Source organism: Cucurbita pepo, chromosome 2 (assembly GCF_057944985.1).
Source record: "Cucurbita pepo subsp. pepo isolate OVF chromosome 2, ASM5794498v1, whole genome shotgun sequence".
NCBI lineage: Eukaryota > Viridiplantae > Streptophyta > Magnoliopsida > Cucurbitales > Cucurbitaceae > Cucurbita > Cucurbita pepo.
In genome coordinates, this window is record NC_141799.1 from 15,748,568 (window position 1) to 15,769,073 (window position 20,506).

General features: G+C 36.6%; 3 protein-coding genes and 5 non-coding genes across 10 annotated transcripts; 5 read left to right on the forward strand and 3 right to left on the reverse strand.

The window, feature by feature from the left end:
• Positions 1-1,054: 1,054 nt before the first annotated feature.
• TRNAQ-UUG (transfer RNA glutamine (anticodon UUG)) lies at positions 1,055-1,126 on the reverse strand. The gene has a single exon. It is a non-coding gene; the product is annotated as a tRNA-Gln (tRNA).
• Positions 1,127-1,652: 526 nt separating this feature from the next.
• Positions 1,653-11,461, reverse strand: LOC111788044 (coatomer subunit beta'-2). The gene is made up of 25 exons (XM_023668185.2): positions 11,223-11,461; positions 10,638-10,658; positions 10,488-10,549; positions 10,124-10,178; positions 9,979-10,015; positions 9,510-9,835; positions 9,301-9,432; positions 9,054-9,202; positions 8,096-8,164; positions 7,693-7,843; positions 7,540-7,605; positions 6,878-7,066; positions 6,094-6,234; positions 5,814-5,888; positions 5,470-5,646; positions 5,270-5,361; positions 5,060-5,176; positions 4,344-4,458; positions 4,128-4,199; positions 3,849-4,045; positions 3,667-3,760; positions 3,235-3,341; positions 2,997-3,120; positions 2,492-2,779; positions 1,653-2,212 (listed from the first exon to the last, which is right to left on the reverse strand). Exons 1-24 carry the CDS (start codon positions 11,223-11,225, stop codon positions 2,534-2,536), a joined length of 2,817 nt encoding a protein of 938 aa, XP_023523953.2. The 5' UTR covers positions 11,226-11,461; the 3' UTR covers positions 1,653-2,212; positions 2,492-2,533.
• A 203-nt stretch (positions 11,462-11,664) lies between these two features.
• TRNAR-UCG (transfer RNA arginine (anticodon UCG)) lies at positions 11,665-11,738 on the forward strand. Its single transcript has one exon. It is a non-coding gene; the product is annotated as a tRNA-Arg (tRNA).
• An 82-nt stretch (positions 11,739-11,820) lies between these two features.
• TRNAR-UCG (transfer RNA arginine (anticodon UCG)) lies at positions 11,821-11,894 on the forward strand. Its single transcript has one exon. It is a non-coding gene; the product is annotated as a tRNA-Arg (tRNA).
• An 83-nt stretch (positions 11,895-11,977) lies between these two features.
• TRNAR-UCG (transfer RNA arginine (anticodon UCG)) lies at positions 11,978-12,051 on the forward strand. The gene has a single exon. It is a non-coding gene; the product is annotated as a tRNA-Arg (tRNA).
• A 62-nt stretch (positions 12,052-12,113) lies between these two features.
• TRNAR-UCG (transfer RNA arginine (anticodon UCG)) lies at positions 12,114-12,187 on the forward strand. Its single transcript has one exon. It is a non-coding gene; the product is annotated as a tRNA-Arg (tRNA).
• An 872-nt stretch (positions 12,188-13,059) lies between these two features.
• On the reverse strand, positions 13,060-15,929 carry LOC111789415 (FCS-Like Zinc finger 10). 2 transcript variants are annotated; one of them, XM_023670183.2, is made up of 3 exons: positions 15,773-15,929; positions 13,632-14,730; positions 13,060-13,547 (listed from the first exon to the last, which is right to left on the reverse strand). In XM_023670183.2, exons 2-3 carry the CDS (start codon positions 14,633-14,635, stop codon positions 13,394-13,396), a joined length of 1,158 nt encoding a protein of 385 aa, XP_023525951.2. In that variant the 5' UTR covers positions 14,636-14,730; positions 15,773-15,929; the 3' UTR covers positions 13,060-13,393. The 2 variants fall into 2 exon arrangements, with proteins under 2 accessions (XP_023525951.2, XP_023525950.2); XM_023670182.2 differs by having other exon boundaries at positions 15,614-15,878.
• A 752-nt stretch (positions 15,930-16,681) lies between these two features.
• Positions 16,682-19,890, forward strand: LOC111788635 (protein ROLLING AND ERECT LEAF 2). Of its 2 annotated transcripts, XM_023669049.2 has the most exons (5): positions 16,947-17,066; positions 17,203-17,894; positions 17,956-18,131; positions 18,597-18,820; positions 19,035-19,890. In XM_023669049.2, the coding sequence occupies exons 2-5, from the start codon at positions 17,213-17,215 to the stop codon at positions 19,810-19,812; spliced, it is 1,860 nt and encodes a 619-aa protein (XP_023524817.1). In that variant the 5' UTR covers positions 16,947-17,066; positions 17,203-17,212; the 3' UTR covers positions 19,813-19,890. The 2 variants fall into 2 exon arrangements, with proteins under 2 accessions (XP_023524816.1, XP_023524817.1); XM_023669048.2 differs by having other exon boundaries at positions 16,682-17,894.
• The last annotated feature ends 616 nt before the right edge of the window (positions 19,891-20,506 follow it).

Sequence of the window (20,506 nt, forward strand, 5' to 3'; positions counted from 1 at the left end):
TTTGAATTCAAGAGAGCATTTGGTTTTAGGCACAATCACAAGTTTTTCAATAATCTTCATTTTTCATCATTATTCTTTTATTCATTCAATCTTTCAAACAAATCCATCCAATAATTTCAAACAACCAGCTCAATTAGTGGATTCTGTTTGTAATTTGTATTCTCGAAGATGTTAGGGAGAGGTTTTTACACCTTTGTACGGAATCACAATCCACCCCCTTGGAGGCCTAGCATCCTCCCTAGCACACTACTCGATGTCCAGCTCTCACCATTTGTAACAGCGCAAGCTCATCACTAACCGATGTTGTCCGCTTTGACCTGTCACGTATCATCGTCAGCCTCACGATTTTAACATGTATCTGCCAGGGAGAGATTTTCATACTCTTATAAGAAATGTTTCGTTTCTCATTCCAACTAATGTGAGATCTCACATCGACATGTCAAATCTCAAATTCACGTGGAATGAGCCTCTCAAACACGCATTATTCGAATTCAACCCATTGACCAAACATGTTCCATCAAATGATAATCCAACAAGACAAGACAATTAATGATTAATCTAACGAAAAACATGTGTGGTAAATGAAAAGAGTCTAACTAAGATTTGATAAGAAAGAATGAATAATTATGTAAACTTTGTTGAGCTTTTTCACCCATCATTTCAAGGCTGTTTGAATAATTTGAGTTGTTGTGAAAGGTGTCAAATCAGATATTGATATAAGGTACCAAATGAGGAGCAAAGGCATTAGGGGCCATACCATCACGTGAACGAAACTGGGAGTCCCACAGCAACAATGAAGCATGATTTTGCAGTTTTGAGGGGTAAGGCCCTTTTCAGTTCCCTTTCAACCATACAAACTACAAAGAAGTGAGTGATTTCAGACGGTATCCCTCCATGAACAAGACTATCAACAGTGTCTTATGGTCCTCTCCACATGCCCTTATTTATTTCTTATCAAAGGAACTTACGTTGCTGCTTTGTACGTCACATGTCTGGTTAAGTTTATCAGAGAATAAAATAAAATAAAATAAAACAAAACAAAACAAAACAAAAGAGGTCCTACCGGGAGTCGAACCCAGGTCGCTGGATTCAAAGTCCAGAGTGCTAACCACTACACCATAGAACCAATTGTTGTTATCTTCGTACAATAAATTATAAAAATTATATTCCGTTTCAAATTTATTATTGATGAACAGGTATTATGGTTCATGATATAAATATGAAAACATAAGTGTTTGTATACGTAAAAATAAATAAATTGAAACAATTTAGAGTTAATATATACTTAATAATTTAGAGTGACCACATGAGGAGTGGAAATTTAGGCTACCACCTTCAAGGAAAGTTATTAACTGTCTTAACTAGTATCCTTTTCTTTATATATATAGAACTTTTAAAATTTTATTGGTCAGATTAAAAATGGGATGAGAGGACGAAAACCAACTGAGATGTTTTATTAACTTCCTTATGGTCTGTTATGTTCTTTCTTCATTTTTTTTTTTTTTTTTTTTATAAATAAAAATAATAATTTATATAGATAAACAGTAATTGGAAATGTATGGCCAGATGACAAGAAACCAAAAACCTATACAATTATTAAGACGTGATAAAAAAAAAAATGGAAGGGGAGAGAGAGAGTTGAGACAATAAACTACTGAACGTAACCAAATCTCAAGGTAAATCAAGAAGCACAAAAAAGACCACAAAGCTAATCCTTAAAATTACACATTATGGAGCCAAATGAACAAACCCGACAGGAAAACAATAAAATCTAGAGTTGCTCTTTCCTGGGTCGAGAAAATTGCATCAGTAAAATTCTCATTTGGGCAGTCTCCGGAGCAAAATGCTTGCAAAACTTCACAGAGAAAAGAAAGAAAGCTTCTTCAGTGCCGATGATACTCAAGACAAGCCCTAAAGAACAAGGCCCGAGGATGATAATGAATGTAAACTAATGTCATTAAACAACATTTAAGGGCGCATCTAAATCACAATAATATATGAAGTAGTAGTTTGCAAAGAATGTCAAGGCCTTTTGCGTCGCTATTTCCCAACACGGTAAAACAAACTTGTGTCCTCCATATGCCGTTTATCATGGCCCCAAAGCTCCCCCTCCTCTCATGCCAAGTATTTCTATTCCCTCACCTCAAGTTGGGTACTTCCAAGCAGCAACCAGGAACCAATCATCTTGCACGACCTAGTTATGCAGTAATCACTGCAATGGAAAAGAATGACCAACCCAAGTTATAAACCGAATCCAATGTGATAATTCCTCGTTAACTTGAAAGAGCATCTAGCTAGGGGGGCGAAATCGTCTGAACATAATGGGAGGCTTCAAGATTTTAGGATCAGATATATTAGAGCATGGTTAATTCAGTGCCAATCATTGCACTTTAGGTGTCAAAAACAGTAACCAACCAAAGTTTCACAGGTGGTAAACATATAGGTCATGGAAATGAAATTTTAAAATGGTATTTTGGAATCAACTAATCACCAGAGACAAAATTGGATTTTGCACTCGCCAAACCAATTGCTTTTAGGCTGACGGGGTATTTGTACCCCACTCTTCATCACCCTCACTACCATTAACGAGAACTGCACCATCGGTAGAATCAGCATCAACCACAATACCCTCACCCTCCTCTTGGCTCTCATCTCCATTGTGTTCTGCAATGTGCTTGTCTTGCCCATCTCCACTGTGTTCTGCAACGTGCTTGTCTTGCTCATCTCCACTGTGTTCTGCAATGTGCTCGTCTTGCTCATCTCCATTCTGTTCAGTATCCTGTCATAGAACAGTTGAAAGGATAAAGAAAAAGTACTGAGAAAGTGATCACGACAGCATAATGATGAAAGTCTCCTGCAACTTGGAATATAGACTTCAGACTATGCTCTCTTAGTATCAACTAGTGCGTGACTAACATTCGCCCATAAACAACAGGACCAAAAACAACATTTACAACTGTCATGTTAATTCAATTCCATTCAAGCAACGCCCAAACCTCATGATCGATGTCTCCATTTTCAAGATGTCCTTCAATTTGCATGCTCCTAAATGCCTCCACGAGTGTATTGTATGGCTTATCAGCAAGAGTAGCATACTCCTCTGCCGAAGTAAAAACTCCCCTAGAACACACTCCAAAAAAAAAGGTACTTAGTATAGAGAATTTGGGTATTAGCTACCTATATAGGAACACAAAAACAGAAAAACCTTGTAGTGTAAACATCCATTCATTTTACCTGTCCTGTGTAGCTCTAGATTCAACAGATAGTGCAACTTGCCAATCATCAAACAAATTGGGATACTCCTCAGGATCAGCCAATGACTCCGCAGCCTTTGGGTTAACCTGAGTTAAGGCCAATTTTTATCAAGATGTCCTAGACGGTGAAAGAAAAGATTCATAACACTATTGAATACAGTTTCTTTCTGCATATCATAGCTTCACAATTACATGGGCGCAAATGATACAAAAACTTTCTGCATGTGATACCTATCTATCTGTTTCACAATTTTGAAAAATTCTACCATGCATAAATTTATTAACTATGTCCACTCTACAAAATATATCTTTTATGTTCCACAATTGTTAATACTAGACATCAAAGATGTTTCTTTCACCTCTTCATTTAAATAACTAGAACATCAACAGAAAATGTAACGATTTAGTTTACCTTATTCAGGTCCTTCCTCCAAATTGCGACTATCTCTGATACCTTGCTTGGAAGATAAGATCGAGCCATCAAAGCAGCTTCAGGAATCCGATTACTGTACAAGGAATATACTTTTCTATAAATAATATAAGATCACTTATTATTCAGCATCAGGAGGGTGTGCGAGAAGATAATCTTTTTACCTTTCTACCAACAACTGAAGACAGTCTTCCAATCTACCCAACATAAATAAACAAAGGAAAGCAACGTTGTTCTTTCCTTGCTCCTTGGCAAGGGTTGCAAGTTGTGTTATCCCTTGAGCATCTCCTAGGGAAGAATACAGCAATAACAAGCCACTAAAATCCACAGCATACTTCAAGCATTCCTCGGCCATGTCTAACTGCAATGATACAAGGAAACATATATTAATCAACTTATACGAGAGATGAAAGCTTGCAATGGTTCAAAATGAGGGGAGGAACCTTTCCGATGGACATAGCCAATTCACCAAGCTGCTTCCACTTGGGCTCACTTTGTACTTCTACCGCAATTTCCTGCAAGTAGGCCATTGAAATTATTAATGAGCATGAGAGAGAGATAGGACAGCTTTAATAGTTTTTTTTACGATATGGAGGTTCATCACAGTTAACTGCATCTAGTAAAATTTAACAGAGAAAACAAAAAACAGTTATGTGTACCTTTGCAATCTCTAATCTACCAAGCTGTATCGCAAGATCAAATCTATAATCCAGATCAGTAGCTACTTCCAGAGCTTCCTCTATCATACCTCGTGATTCCAAGAAACGAGCCACACTGGCAGAGAACATGGCCTACTATCATACACTAAACTTTACTAGAAAGAGAGTATTAAGAAGTTGAAATCCTTTATGCACGACAAGGAATAGACAAACTTTGGCTTCTAGACAACAGGATGGGCATACCACATGAAAGATTACCTTATAATGCCCAAGTGAAATAAGTATCGAAAAAGATATTTGGGCAACAACAAAAACTTAAACTCCATCTTTTAAGAGAAAACAAAAAAAAAAATGTGGAGGTGGGGAACCCCCAAGAAATTTGGTTATGTCAACAAGAGCCCTTAGATTCAAAAAAATTTGATCAGGTACATAAATCCCAAACATCCCATATGTTTAAATATGATTAAATCTGTAAGATTTGGCAACTCAATTTCAAACATCATGAAAGATTGCCAAATATCGGGTGTTGAAGTAAAAATTAAGGAAAAAGAGCAGAAGAAACAAAACGCAGGAAAAGAAACAGAGGTTGAATCTCAGATTAGATTAGACGTAGGAATCATCCACAAATCATGGAAACGAATAACATGATACACCTAGTTTGGCTCTTTCAATAACACATAGGTGAAAAACTTTAATAACATTTATTCAACAATTACCTGTTACGGTGCTCCTTAGGAATTGAAGGTAAGACTTCATTGGCTCTTTCATAGTCCCCGCGCATTACAAGGGTCTTGTACTCAATCAAGCTAAGAAGCAATGTGTATCCAACAACACTGCATCACAATAAATGGCATCAAAATTCTTAAAGCAGTTCCTTTCTATTCGACATTCCATGACTCCAAGAAGAGGACTAAAAGTTGTCATACTTGAACTCTTTGTCTATCAAATAGACCCGACTTTGGCTGGCAAGATATCCAAGCAAATACATGGGTCGATCCAAATGAAACATTGTGGTTACCTGAAATTATGAGGTTATACATCAAGTTACCTTCATTGTGGGCATTAAATGGGGATATCTGCATGTTGAAAAATTCCAAAAACAAAGGCTGCTGATTATTCACAGTACCTCACCACCAACACAGTAGTTTAATCTCCAAGAAGAGTTATTGTAAATGAAGCAATCCCCAACCCAAAGGCCAGTCCTCACACGTTCGTTAACTTCATGCAGGAGCTCGAATGCATCTTCAACCCCTTGTTCATCCACAGGCCTTCCACTATCTAAGCAGGAAGACACAGCATCACGCTGCAATATTTGCTTTTGTTAGATGAGAAACAACTTTCTCAGCAAAGAAACAAACTATGCATGGACAAAAATGTGCCAAAACAATGACGCAATGAGAAGCACAATTCAGATTCATATTGTGCAAGGTGTGACAATCAACTTCATGAGGGCACAAAAAGAATTCTTACATTGTACTTCAGGATATAAAATGACGTATCACTGGCTATTGCCACCAAATCACCACTATCAGCCCAATACACGTTCTGGAAGAAAAAAATCATCAAAAGGAATTAAAGCATTTTTTTAGAAGGGAAATAAATTTCATTGATAAATTATAATAAAATGGAGTGTAACCTCCAACACCTAGAGGTGTATTACAAGAAGGAAGTCCAATTGGAAATCAAAGGAATTAGAACCATATCACAAAAGAAATAGAAAAACAGCTAACAAATGCAAGTATGTACCCACCTTCACATTTACATCAATTCGTCGAATCAATCTGCACTCTGCCCAATCATAGAAGCAAATAAAGTCATTGGAACACATGGCTAATAGAGTTCCTCCATAGATGTGCTCGGCTGAAAAGGTGGGCCTGATACTCTTCTTTTCCTGAGAAGTTAGGCCGTGTTAACTCCACAATTTAACAATGGGACAACTTAGAATAATAATAAAAAAATTAAGAACAAGCATCACAATTGATGGCCAAAGTTAAAACACATGAAAAGATTTACTTATTTTTACTAATAATTTTGTCTCGTTGTACTAGAATATAATCAATTCAGTTGTTGCAGTCAAAACTCTATAATGGATTTCTTACCACGTTCTCTAGGGATTTTCTTATCTATTCCTTCTTCAACCTCAAGTTATGTACTTATGTGAGAAGAAGCAAGAATCAGCGACAAGTTTTATTGACGCAACTGCTCATGAAGTTCATATTCATCTATTACATTAGTCTACATCTGAACTTGTTAGGAATTATATAATTAACTATTCTAGCGGTACATATCCACAAATGAGGCTATTGTGAACATCAGAGTTCCAATAAATCCCTCAAAGTACTTAGTTTGAGTAAAACACTAATGATCATTTCTACACGGTAACTGTGCTCTTCATCATAAAATGGGGATGCTTATGCATGCTTATAGCAAAAAAGATCAGGAAATTGGTTGTCCAAAAATGAAATCACATTAATTTCTTTTGCCACTAAAGCAAAAAATATAAAAGTTGTATAATACGAAGAATAAACATAAACCTGAAAATTTTTACTGAAAATTTTGATCTTTGATGTACTTTCTCTCACAGCATATTCTCCATCCGCAGACCAAACAAACTCCAAAGCTGAACCAAATGACCTGTTTCTCCATGCAAGAGCAGTATATATAATATACTCACCATCTCCACAGACAACAACAAACCTCCCATTGGGATTGTGCTTCAAGCTCTGTACAAGATATAAAGCAGAGAGAGTTGTAGAAATATTGAAATAAATAAACGAGACTCTAACCACACAACTTAAATGAAAAAGGATATACCTGAAAACAAATGGGATAGGAAACAAAATATACTCAAGCATGCAAGGGAGATTTTTTAACAGCAGCACAAACAGGTATAAATAATCAAAGAAGAATTATCGAGAGGTTCTGAACTAAAATTCAGCAAAAACGCAGTCTGAATCCACCACTGCCTTACTCAGAAGACTACACTTGTGGAGACAAATAAACAGGCACATGTATATTAAAAATATACAAATGCACATGTCTAGCTATAAACGGCAGTGTATTACCAGAATAAGTGTCAAAAGAGTAAACGTAACAAGAGGCTATAATCAAGGGATTTTCATAGGATAAAAGAAGCTCCAGGAAATCCATGAAAAGATATACAGAGCATTTAAATGAAGATGTAAAGATAACTTACCTGTGGGTAAAGATCACAAGTTCCCATCTCCTTAACAGCTAATGGCAATCTCTCTCCATCAGTAACCTAAGATGCAAAAAAAGCACATGACTAAGGCTACACCAGAAAAAAGCTAATGATCAATAAAAAGTGACAAATAAAACCATTACAAACCTCAAAGTCTGCTCCCACACTCTTGATGTTTACTGTTTGAATCTCGTTATGCTTAGCCCATACTATCTTTCCACTGTTGTCCATACTAGCAATAGGTTCTTCCCGGCCAAGTTTTATCATAATGGTTCCTTCATCATAACCAATCACAACCCTGTAGGGAGTAGTGTGTCAACCAGTTCAAGTCAAGAAAAATGTAGATTGAGGAAATGTTTCGTTAAAACCCCAATGGAATTCTTCTTGATCATAACATCACAACTACTTTAACCATTTCCATTGGGGGATATTAGGATCTCAAGTTAATGTTTTAAAAAAGTATAGCTTTCAAGCATCTTGCATCAGAATATGAAAGTAATGTAACTAAGACTTCAAAGTGAGTGGGAAAGTTAAAATTTGATCGACTTACCGGCGTGAGCTCTTCATGTACCCAATTGCCCAAACTCGTTCAAGGCCATAATTTAATGTATTTTCAAGCCTGCAAATAAGAAATAACTACAACTTGTGGAAATGGCAACAAAGCAAATACAATTCCACAAAATATAGATTACAAAAAGTACCAAAATATACTGATGAAAGATAACTAATAATTCATAAAAAACCAAGTAGCCCTACTTAATTACATTCACTTCTTCTTCATAAGAAACGTTTCCATTGAAGATGTGAAATAACAAAAGAAGATGGAGGAAAGCCTCAACCCAAGATGAGAAAGGTACAGGAAAGCTTTTCAATTAGTGCAAAGAGAAGAACAGCATGATTCAACAAAGGAATAAACAATCTCTCATCTCCCTAAAGAATTCAGTGATTTATAATCAACCCAAAAAGAAAAAAAAGAAAAGCTTTAATAAAATTCACCCATTCCAGATTGCATAGGTCTTAATCAACACGATGATCATCAAAACAGGCATGCACCAGGCTAATGGTATTACTGAGAAGAACAAAGCCTCAGTCAGACAAATGAAAAAAGGCATTTCAAAGTTCAAGTAGAAGTTAGATGAAAGGATATCCAAATCCCAAATGGTGGCTCAAAAAGGTAGAGATTGGGTCAGTGAGAAGAGTGTCAGATGATACTTAAAAATAATCGAAGCAAAACAAGATCTAAAATTTTAATATAGCTAGATATTTGAAGACTCGGTTAAAAAACAAAAGGTTTGAAATTCTATAATTCATGTGTGTGATGAATGTAACAAAGTAAATGAAGATTTTTCGAGGGTCAGAACAGAAATTCCGAAACGATGCATAACTAATGTCTTCTCTAGATCTGCCCTACTATTTAAAATAAGATATCACATAAGCATTGATTCAATCCAAGTAATGTCCAAAAACATATTAAGCTATTAGTACAATATTTCAGTGCCAAAAGTTACCTATAAGTTGTGGAATGCCATATGCGAACCGTTCCATCTTCAGAACCTGTAATTATAATTGGAAGGTCCGGATGAAAACAGACTGCAGAGACATTGTGTGTGTGACCATCAAGTGTCTGGACACAGCTCTTGGTTTGGTAGTCCCATACCTGTGTTAACAAGCAACTTTATGCTCATAAGCTATCCAAACTATCATGTGCCCATTACAATACAACTACAGTTGAAAAACTGGATAAATAATAAAGACCTTAGCAGTGTGATCGTCAGAACCAGTAATGAGGTAAGGTTTGTCACCACCTGTGAAGTAATCGACACAATTCACTCCTTTCTGATGGGCATCTAATGTAAAGTTGGGATCAGGGGATCCAAGATTCCAAATCTGCAAAGAGAAGGCCAAATGATTACTAGAATAATTAGAAAATTGGACAATATGCTCCCAGACAACGAGTACTGTACCTTTATTGTGCGATCAAGGGATGCACTTGCAAAGGTGTTAGTGTCTTTGGGATTAAACGTTACTTGCATCACATAATGAGAATGCCCCTCAAAAATTTGAGTACACACCCAACCCTTATCCCAATCCCAAAGCTTTATTAGCATATCATCAGACGAAGACAGTACATAAGGAAGGGTAGGATGAACAGCCACACATCTAATGTAGTCTGTGTGTGCCTCAAATACTTTTATCTTGTCCATGGTATTATAGTTATATACACGAATAAGCATGTCATCAGCTCCAGCAACAACCCACTGCTTCCGTGCTATAAATTTGGCCGACCTGACTGCAAATGTAACATTGAAGAGTAAGATGAGGCCCAATCAAAGAAGAGTGAGAGAAAAGTGTAGTTTGCCTTTCAGACTTCAGTCCCACAAGGGGAAAGGGGAAACAAACTTGAACATACCACAGAAAAGGCATTTCTATTACCTGGTAACTCGGTGACCTCAAAAGATTTAACCATAATCTGCAATGTCATAAAAAGGCTAGAGTTGATTTTAAATGTCTAGATATATCAAAATCAAAAGAATGTCCAAGTTATTATTGATCTTATCCAATCCACAGATTTTCATACCTGAGACTGGTAGTTCCAGATACAAACGGTTCCAGAATACAGACTTGCCAGTATCCTGCAGTAATGATTAAATGTCAACAATTTCTTTCCGTTGTCTTCATTCTCAAAAACAAACTACATTTGAACTTGGTAATTTCAGCTCAGGAGAAGAAAACTCATATACCCAAACACCATGCATTGCTCTAATCCAACACAATCGCTATCACCAGTTAAACTACCAAAACTTTTTTGTACCAATCCAACGGTAGCAGTTATCTTTCCATCACATATTTTACTAAGAGGTTCCTAAAATATCAGAATCCTTGAAGTGTATGCACACAAAAGGATCTATATAGGCTCCAAATATCCAGAAAGTAAATCTTACCATGGCTCTGTAGGGTGCAAGTCTACAGATTTAACTCTTTCCGACCTTTGAGCAAGTTTCCTCTAACAAAAATGAAAAATAAAGAATTAAATCACAATAGCGTATAAACCCGGTAAGAAATGTGATTGATTAAAATGGTTGGTAAAGTACCTTGATTGCGAGTCTGAGAGGCTGTGGACACGTAAGAAAATAAAACAAAATCAATTAATCTCCGTAGTAGACCCCGAGTAAATATACGAAATTTTCAATTTATTAGTCTAGAACCCCAAAAAAAGAAGGGAACAAGAATAAGCACCAGTAAATAAAGTCACGGATAGCGAATGATGATCATGTATCTCAAACAGAAAATTTCAATTCCTACATATCCTCTTCCTTTCTATCCCCATTCCCCAGTCCCAAAGAAGCTAGAGGAGATATATTTCAACTAGTATTGCACCTACTTCTCAACTGTTACAAACCAAGCATCAGACCATAGGTAATTCAAGTAAATTAGCATGTACAACAGAACAACACTCCGAACCAATTAACAGGCCGTAAGCAAGACAAAATAGACTAATTGGATTCCAAATTATGGATAGAAATGAAGAAAGTTTCGGGAGTTGAAATTCAGCAGAGGAAACTCAAACCACGCAAACATTACAGCAAGAAATACCAAAGCGAATCAGATTTCGATCAGATCTAAGCTGCAGTTGCAGAGTAAAGCGTATTGGAAATGGAACAAGATCGGAGGCTCACCATTTTCAGCTCACTGGAAGCTCTAAGAGACTCGAATATCGCAACCGTAACGATCCAGACGATTCGTGCACGAAGATGGAGAGAAATGAAACGGGATGGGATTCGAATCTCGAGTATTTTGGAGATCCCTCGGCGGAAATATGAAAACCAAGGAGATCGATGGTTTGCAGTTGACAAAAAATTACAGAACTGCCACTGCCTAGCGGACGATATGTCGGAATGTGAGGAACGTCAAAATTATAAAAACAAAATTCAGAAAAATAGTTTTAAGCAAAAACAAAAACACTTCCTTTTATGTTAAGATAACCTTTAACTATTATACTATAATCATATTTAAATAAGTCAAAAAAAGAATTTCATGTTGGTTTAATAGAAAAGGGACAAAATAGTAAATTCAAATAAGATATACAATTAAAATAGTTAAACAGTTGAGCAACATAAAGACCGCATAGCGCAGTGGATTAGCGCGTTTGACTTCGGATCAAAAGGTCGTGGGTTCGACACCCACTGTGGTCGGATTTTTACCTTTTATATGCCTATGAACATATGACCATATAAATTAAGAAAAATATTGTATTTTAAACATTTCAACAAAATTGACCGCATAGCGCAGTGGATTAGCGCGTTTGACTTCGGATCAAAAGGTCGTGGGTTCGACTCCCACTGTGGTCGGATTACCTTTTATATAGTTTGTAGACTTAGGAGCATACAAAAATAACTTCCTTTAATTTTATTGTTGAACACAAAAACATATTGACCGCATAGCGCAGTGGATTAGCGCGTTTGACTTCGGATCAAAAGGTCGTGGGTTCGACTCCCACTGTGGTCGGATTTTACTTTTATAGTTAAAATAACTTCCTTCAATTTTATTGTGAAACACCAAAACATATTGACCGCATAGCGCAGTGGATTAGCGCGTTTGACTTCGGATCAAAAGGTCGTGGGTTCGACTCCCACTGTGGTCGGATTTTACCTTTTATATAATGATAGGCTTAAGAGCATATGAAAAATAACTTGGTTAAAGTTAAATTCTAAAACATGTCAACATATCGGTCGCATAGCGCAGTGGATTTGCGTTTAGACTTTTGTTTACAAAGTCGTAGGTTCGACCCCCACTGTGGTCGCCTTTAAATTTTTTCATTTTTTTGTCCATCTATTTCCTTTTTTTTTTTTAAATAATTCCATAAATAATGTGTACTATTTAAATTTAGAAAGTTTTTTTAGTTCTAACTTGTATTTAGTTCAGAAACTGTTAAATGAAATAAAGAAATGAAGCAATCATCTTTTCTAATTGTTTAGTTACATTATAATTTCATCAACTTTTTATGTTTTTATTTATTCCGTATCTAAACATATAAATCTCTTTAACTTTTTCTTTTGTATTTAATACATCTTTATTTTTTAAAAAAATTTATCTATTAGATATAAAATTAAATTCTTTTGTCTAACATTACTCCAAATTTTCAATTTTATGGTTAATAGATTTATGAATTTTAAAAAACATGAAAAAAGTTAAGGAGTTTCAATTTTAAAATTTCGATTGCCTAACATTACTCCAAATTTTCAATTTTATGGTTAATAGATTTATGAATTTTAAAAAACATGAAACAAGTTAAGGAGTTTCAATTTTAAAATTTCGAGTAGATATATTTGAATGATAATAATTTATGTTGTAAAAGCAAAAGAGATGAGATAGAATCTGATTCCCCATTTACAGTCAATATATATTTACAACATATATTTCCAATCAAGGGACTTCTCTTCCTACCATTCAAACTGAGACATCTTTGAACTTCCAAAGTCGTTCAAAAGAATCTGAGAACTTTCCAACACTGTCTTAAACAACTCTTCAAAACAATCTTTTATTCAACTTAACAAAAAAGCCTTTGAGATACAACACCAAAATGATCTCCAGGATTAACAAAGTCGGATCAAAATCTTCAATAAACAACCAAAAACTCTCATCTTTCTACCCGGGACTCGCCAACACCATGAAACCACAAAATGGATAAAAAAATAAATTAAAACTCTAAGCTCTGCGATCATCCATGGCTGCAGACTCATTGATTTACACAGACAGCTCTTGCTAAACAGATGATCCTCCTCTTCCTGTCGTTTCGCCTCACTGAATACGTCTGTGGGAGGGTGCGAAAAGAAACTATAACTCATTGTCATAAAGCAAAAGGGAGACCCATGATGAAGAGATCTTCATGGTAGCTCGACGCTGCAGAGCTATCGCTGCCATCTTCCGAACCCTTCTCGATTTTATCTTCTGTGGAAATCTCCTGAGAGCTGCATTGAGAACTGCAGAGAGCCTTGCCATCCCTGATAAAGAGGAAAATTTGACAATCAAGATAGAGTTTGGAGTTGGAGTTCAAGAGTTACACAAGTGCTGACAATCAAACAAACCTCCATAGATAAATATCATGCTCTTCTTTCAAAACTTTCCTGCACGAGTGACAGATTCGCAAACTCGCATTCCCAGCAGCTTCATAGCTCAAACCTTCTGAGCAACTTCCCAACGGAGATGATTTGATCCCAGGTTCTTCTGAATCTGTCCTACCGGAATCGACATTTTCATCCGTCTGACATTCCAAAATACAGTCACCAAAAATGCGCGTCATCTTTGGGTTTGGACCATGAGAAATAATGCAAGTATAGTCTTCAGAAAGTTCTATCTCTCTAGCAGAAAGAGTGGCTATATGTGAATCGTTTCCAATGGTTATTGGCAAGGAACAGGATTTCATGGGCAATGACTTTTCCCCTTGAGGGCCATTGTTAATCAAAGGAAAAAATTCAGCACTTGGATCAGAAGTTTGAGTCAAGTCAACAATACCAGAGGAGGAAAAGCTGCCAGCATTATGTTCGAAGGGTTCAGATTCTAAAGCAGAAAATTCTCCATTGGCAGAGTCACCATTTATGGCTCCAGAGGAGCTTGGAACTTCGGTTTTGGAAAGTGACGAGATTGTATAATTGCTTGGCAAAGAATAAGATTTCCAAGAAGAACCCAAAGATTTGATATAATGGCTTGACGATTTAAAGATCTTAGTTTTGATTTGTGGTCCAAAAATTACGTTCTTCCTCGGGTTCGAATCGGGGGCTTCACTGGTCGGTCCACAGTCATCAACAACAATAGAATTTATGATGCCAAGACCTATCTCACTAGAAACAAACTTATTTTGACGACCACTTTCAGATTCAGCTGATGATATGGATTTAAAACCAAATGGGTTGCTTAGATTGGAAAAAAGCCTGAAATCCAAAGGCGAGGTAGGACTTCTAAGTGAATCGCTGTCTACCAAACCTCTCGACCCAAACCCGGTAAAGAATCCAGGAATACTGAACAGAGAACTGCTCATATGTTTGCCCAATGAGCCAGCTTGTAAGTAGGAGTCTGAAGCAGAATTAGCCATCAAATGCTCTCTATCTCTCTCTCTTTCTACAAGAACTACTCCTCTTCCATCGCCTTATCCAGGACCATTATTGCTTATTTTTTAGGATCTTCTCGCTGCATCAAGTAACACCCAAAAAGGGATACCAATTACAATCCTCTTTGAATAATGCAGCAAATGTATCTTATTACAACAATAAGAATGATGAAAACGAAGGGAAGTGAATTACATACTCAAAACAATCAAAAATAAAGTTCTAAAGTTTCATTATCCATTTTCAAACATCCTATTTTTAAGCTTCAACTTTACATAAGAACCCTATTTTGGTCCAATTTATGCTTTCAACAAAAATCTAATGTAGAAAGAACTATCATAATTGGTAGCAGTACGTTCGGAAACAGAGTTGGACTTTGATCAAACAGAACAAAGATAGATTTTTATGGAAGTCAGGAAACAACGAAGTAACGTAATCGGGAGAATGGTTTTAGTATAGTAAGGACAATGATCAAATTTAAAATAAGTAATTAATACTTTAATAAAAGAAGTACGCAGCATAAAATAAAGAGTTCTGTTAATTCCATAGAAGATTCAAAATCCTGCAGAATTCCCTAATTACTCGGGCGTCTTCGCCTGACCACAAATCAATCGCAAGAGGGGAAAAAATCGAACAGTCAAAGATTTCCCAAAATGATCGATAAACTAGCACAAGATTCAAAAGCACATAGAAGAAGCCAATACAAAAACCATAAAAATCAGATTAACAACAGAATTTCGAAACTAGGGCACAAACCAAATTGGTAGAAAACCTAAATAAAACCGAAAAGAAAACATAAAAAACGTTCTTCTTCATCGAAACAATCCCGAAAACCAAGACGAACTTCAAAATCAAAAGAGCATAAAAATGCACAGAACAAAAAGGGATCAAGATCAACAGTAACGAGAAACATGAAGGATGGATCAGCAATGCAGTTATTAAAAAGGGGAAAAACAGTAGAGCACCTGGTTTTGGATGAAAACCATCGAAGAAGAAGAAGAAGAAGAAGACAACGAGCTCAAAACTCAAAAATGCATAAAAGTAATCTCATAAGAAACAGTGCCAAAGCGAAAGAATGGAGAATTTTTGCAAAAACCCTGTTGAAGATGAAGTTAAGGCTTTACTTGGAAGGTTTTATCCGCCATTTTTTGGGGCTCTCGAACGTATCAAAATCAGGGGAAAGCAATAAAAACCATCGCTGAGGTTTCTGAAATACCACCTTTCCCTCTCTTCCTTTCTCTCTCTAGTACAGAATAACTCTGTATTATACGCCACTTCTTTGTATAGATGTACGTATATTCCTCGACGGGAGAGAAAATAAAAACAAGAAAAGAAAAAAAAAGGGTTTTTGTTACGTGTACACACTCCCACCGAAGATAAGATGCGCACCACAAATTAATAAACAAAAATAAACCCAATTAATTATAAATTTATGTTTTAATGTTTATATCTTTTTTTCAATAAAGAAGAAAATATAGATTAAATTACATATTTTGAAATCAAAATTATATCTATCTAGTTTTAAATTTTAACATTTACATTAATTAATTTTTTTAAATAATCTTATCTAATAGAAAAGACAGAAGCTTTAGTGAAGATAATATATATTTTATAACTCCAACTAAAACATTGCTTCCTTTTCAAATTAAAAAAAAAAAAAATTATAATGGAAAATGTTAATTAAAGGTCATATGATTAGGTTTAATTTAACTTTACATTTGTTGTTAATTTAAGATTGGTTATAAGTTAATGTTTTGATTTAATCAGGCAAGCACTTCCTATGTGCTAATTATTATTATTTTTTAATTATTTTAAATTTATGGTAAATTAAATCCTTGTCCAGCCATGCATGTGAGAGGCCACTCCCAATTAGCTAATATGGATAGGTTATCATAACATTCCCCTTTTTATTTTAAAAAGTCAATTTGTAAATTTTTATTATTAAATTTTTATTTTTTTTTTTTTTGAAAAATATAAAGGCATGCCGAAAAGGAGGGAGAACCCATATACTTATAAGGCAAGTCCTTTGAAAGTGAAAAACAGGCGGCTCTGTAATGTAACGTTCGAACAAGGATCTTGAAAGGCTCCAACCAGCAGAATTTTCATGTCTGTCCTCAAAATTATTTTCAAACCATTGCCGGAACGGAAATCTCAACTTTTTTTTTTTTTTTTTGTTTCTGTTTGGGTTTTCAAATCCTTCATGCTCGAGTTTTGATTCCGCCATCGCCGCGGATTAGCTGAGCTTAATGGGTTGTTCTCAGTCGAAGATCGATAATGAAGAAGCGATAGCCCGTTGTAAAGAACGGAAGATTCATATGAAGGAAGCGGTGACGACTCGAAATGCTTTCGCCGCCGCGCACTCTGCCTATTCTATGTCGCTGAAAAATATTGGAGCCGCTTTAAGTGATTATGCCCATGGTGAGGTTGAAAATCCCCAATTTGTTGATGTATCTACTCAACCTAATTCTGCCATTACTTCTGCTCCCGCCCCTATTGAACCTTTTCCGCCGCCGCCGCCTTTGCCTCCTTCTAATTTTCCTAATTCTCTTGAAAGGGCGGCCACCATGCCTGAGATGAATGTGCACAAATCCGATCTCAAGCCAGGATCGCCGATTATTGAGGAAGAGGATAAAAATGAAAATGAAGGCTCTGTTGGTGGGTTGAGGAGGAGGAGAAGCAACAAAAGTAAAAGGGATGAAGGGAGTAGCAGAAATAGAAATTCGGAGCTAAATGACATTTTGGCCAATGCATCGCCGCAAGTGCCGCCGCCGCCACCATCTGAGAACCGGCACATTCCACCGCCCCCACAACAAAATTCAACTTACGATTATTTCTTCTCTATGGATTTACCCGTCTCGACTTTCTCTGAAGTTGATGAGGTATACATTAACAAAGAGGAGATTGATATAAAGCCCAAGGTAGTGGACATTGACGATATTGATGAGCGGAGAAGAAGTGTAAAGGCTGAGACAGCGGAGCCATTGCTCGAGGAGCCGGTGGAGCCGCCTCCCTCCCTGCCTGCAGAACCTGCAACTGCCGTGGCGAAGAGCTCGAAGAAGACGAACCAAGCAGGATCTATGGGGTCCATAGAGGGAAAGAGGATGGTTAAGCCAAATTTGAATTTGTTGCAGATATTTATAGATATTGATGATCATTTTCTCAAGTCTTGTGAGAGTGCCCGTGAAGTGTCCAAGATGCTTGAGGCAACACGATTACACTATCATTCAAACTTTGCTGATAATCGAGGTATCATTCAAGCTTGTTCTTATATCTTTTCTTGAAAAGAATATGATGTACTTTTCTTTAGGTCACATCGACCATTCTGCCAGGGTGATGCGTGTTATTACATGGAATCGATCATTTAGGGGATTGCCTAATATGGATGATGGAAAAGATGATTCCTATGCAGAAGAACAAGAAACTCATGCAACCGTGTTAGATAAACTACTGGCATGGGAAAAGAAGCTGTATGATGAAGTGAAGGTATATGGAATACTCTTCTTCCTATCTGAATATTTGATCATCTCTTTTGGCTCCTCATTTTCACAAACAATCTTCTGACATGATATAATTTCATCATTCGATTGCCAACTCCTTTTAACTCATGAAAAACGATGGAAGTTCATACCATTAGCAAAGATGTGATGTCTTTTTATCATTTTTAGTTGTATTCTGTTCTAAAAATACTGCTCTGTGATTCACAAGCGCTCTCGACACCATTCTTCTAATTCTTGGAGCCTTGAGGTCACCATTTATGCATGTTCCTATTTGCAACCGTGTTCTCTCTGAAGTAATAGGCTAGGCAGACACTATATGTGTTGAGGCTTTTGATGTTCTTTGATCTTACTGGAATAAATTTGTGTTTCTATGATGGAGCAGATTGGCAACATGATGCGACTAAAAAACTTTCTTTTAACTAAATTTTATTTGTGATATTACGATTGACAGGCAGGTGAAGTTATGAAATTTGAATACCAAAAGAAGGTTGCTACATTGAATAGACTGAAGAAACGAGATTCTAATGTAGAAGCATTGGAGAAAGCAAAAGCAGCAGTAAGTCATCTGCACACTAGATATATTGTTGACATGCAATCCTTGGATTCAACTGTCTCAGAGATTAGTCGTCTACGAGACGAACAGTTATACCCAAAACTTGTTCAGCTTGTTAATGGGTGAGTTGCGTGAGATAGTAATATGCACATGCATATAGTTGTTCATTATACTTTTTTGTCGTTTATTGTCCCTCATTAATATAAGTAAAATGATTGTACATGATTTTGTTGGTTAACATATTTCTACTTTAGATGCACGGCTTCGTGGTATGGTAGAGTATTGCTGACATTCGTATCAAACCATTTTGATGATTCTAATGTTGTTGTTCCACAGGATGGCGACGATGTGGGATACGATGCGAGCTCATCATGAAATGCAATTGAAGATCGTAAGTGCATTGAGATCGATGGATCTTTCTCAATCCCCAAAAGAAACTAGTACCCATCATTACGAGCGCACGGTTCAACTGTGTGGTGTTGTGAGAGATTGGCATTCACAGTTTGAGAAGCTTGTCCGCTGTCAAAAAGATTACATTAAAGCCTTAAACAGTTGGTTGAAACAAAATGTAGTTCCTATAGAGAGTAGTTTGAAAGAGAAGGTTTCTTCTCCACCCAGAGCTCAAAGTCCTCCAATTCATAAACTCCTCCTCGCTTGGGACGATCAACTCGAGAGACTCCCAGATGAACATCTCAAAACTGCCATATTCACCTTTGGTGGTGTGATTAATACTATTATGTTGCAGCAGGATGACGAGAGGAAATTGATGTTAAAGTGGGAGGAGACCGAGAAAGAGCTCGAGCGCAAGGAGCGACATTTTAACGACTGGCATTACAAATACCAGCAACGAAGAACACCTGATGAGTTGGACCCTGAAAAGTCTGAAGATAACACTCAAGATTCCGTAGTTACGGAGAAGTTAATCGAGGTAGAGTCATGGAAAAGGAGATTAGAAGAGGAAAAGGAAACTCATGCGAAGCAATGCCTTCATGTGAGGGAGAAATCGTTGTTAAGCCTTAAGAATCAGCTGCCAGAACTCTTCAGGGCTTTGTCAGAATTCTCTTTTTCTAGTTCGGAGATGTACAAGAACTTGAGATCGGTTTGTCAAGTCTAGATTGAAGCAACAAACTTTAAACCAAATCCTATGGAATTTTTATGTTTTTCATTGGTTAGGAGACTATTTTTTTCTTTATTTTTGTTCTTATATCTCCCTCCTTATGTGGGTGCTTTCTCATACAATCAACCGACAATAAACAAGCTAGTTTAAGCGCATTGATATCAATAAATCAAGATTCGACTTGGTTTAGAAAGTTAACATTTAGTCTCTAAAATTTCAAAGTTAGAATTTTGGTCATATGTTCGATAAAATCTGGATTGAGTATGCGGAAGAGTTAGCCATGTTTCCACTTACTCTGGCTTTTAACGGTCATATATTCAATCCAATGAATGATGACCCAACTCTCTCACTGCTAAAGCATGCATGACTGCTGAATGGTCCTGTGGCTGTGTTGGCAGCCTTGGTCTTGCTGGGATGGTTGCATGGCGAGGCTGGAAAAACATAAGGTAAGAAGATCCTTTAGCGAGGAAAAAAAAATGAAAACTTTCTTGTTTTAGGATTTCTGATGTGTCCAAAAGAAAGAAAGAGACAGGGCGGGAGTGTGACAGTGGCAATGATGTCACTTCGACATTTCCTAAGATATTACCTATTCTCTTTGGTTTCTCAGTCACAAGCTTTTCACCTGGTTTCTGTGTTGTAATATTTCAGGTTTAACTAATAATAGTTGGCATTTTCTCCCATCAAGCTCTGC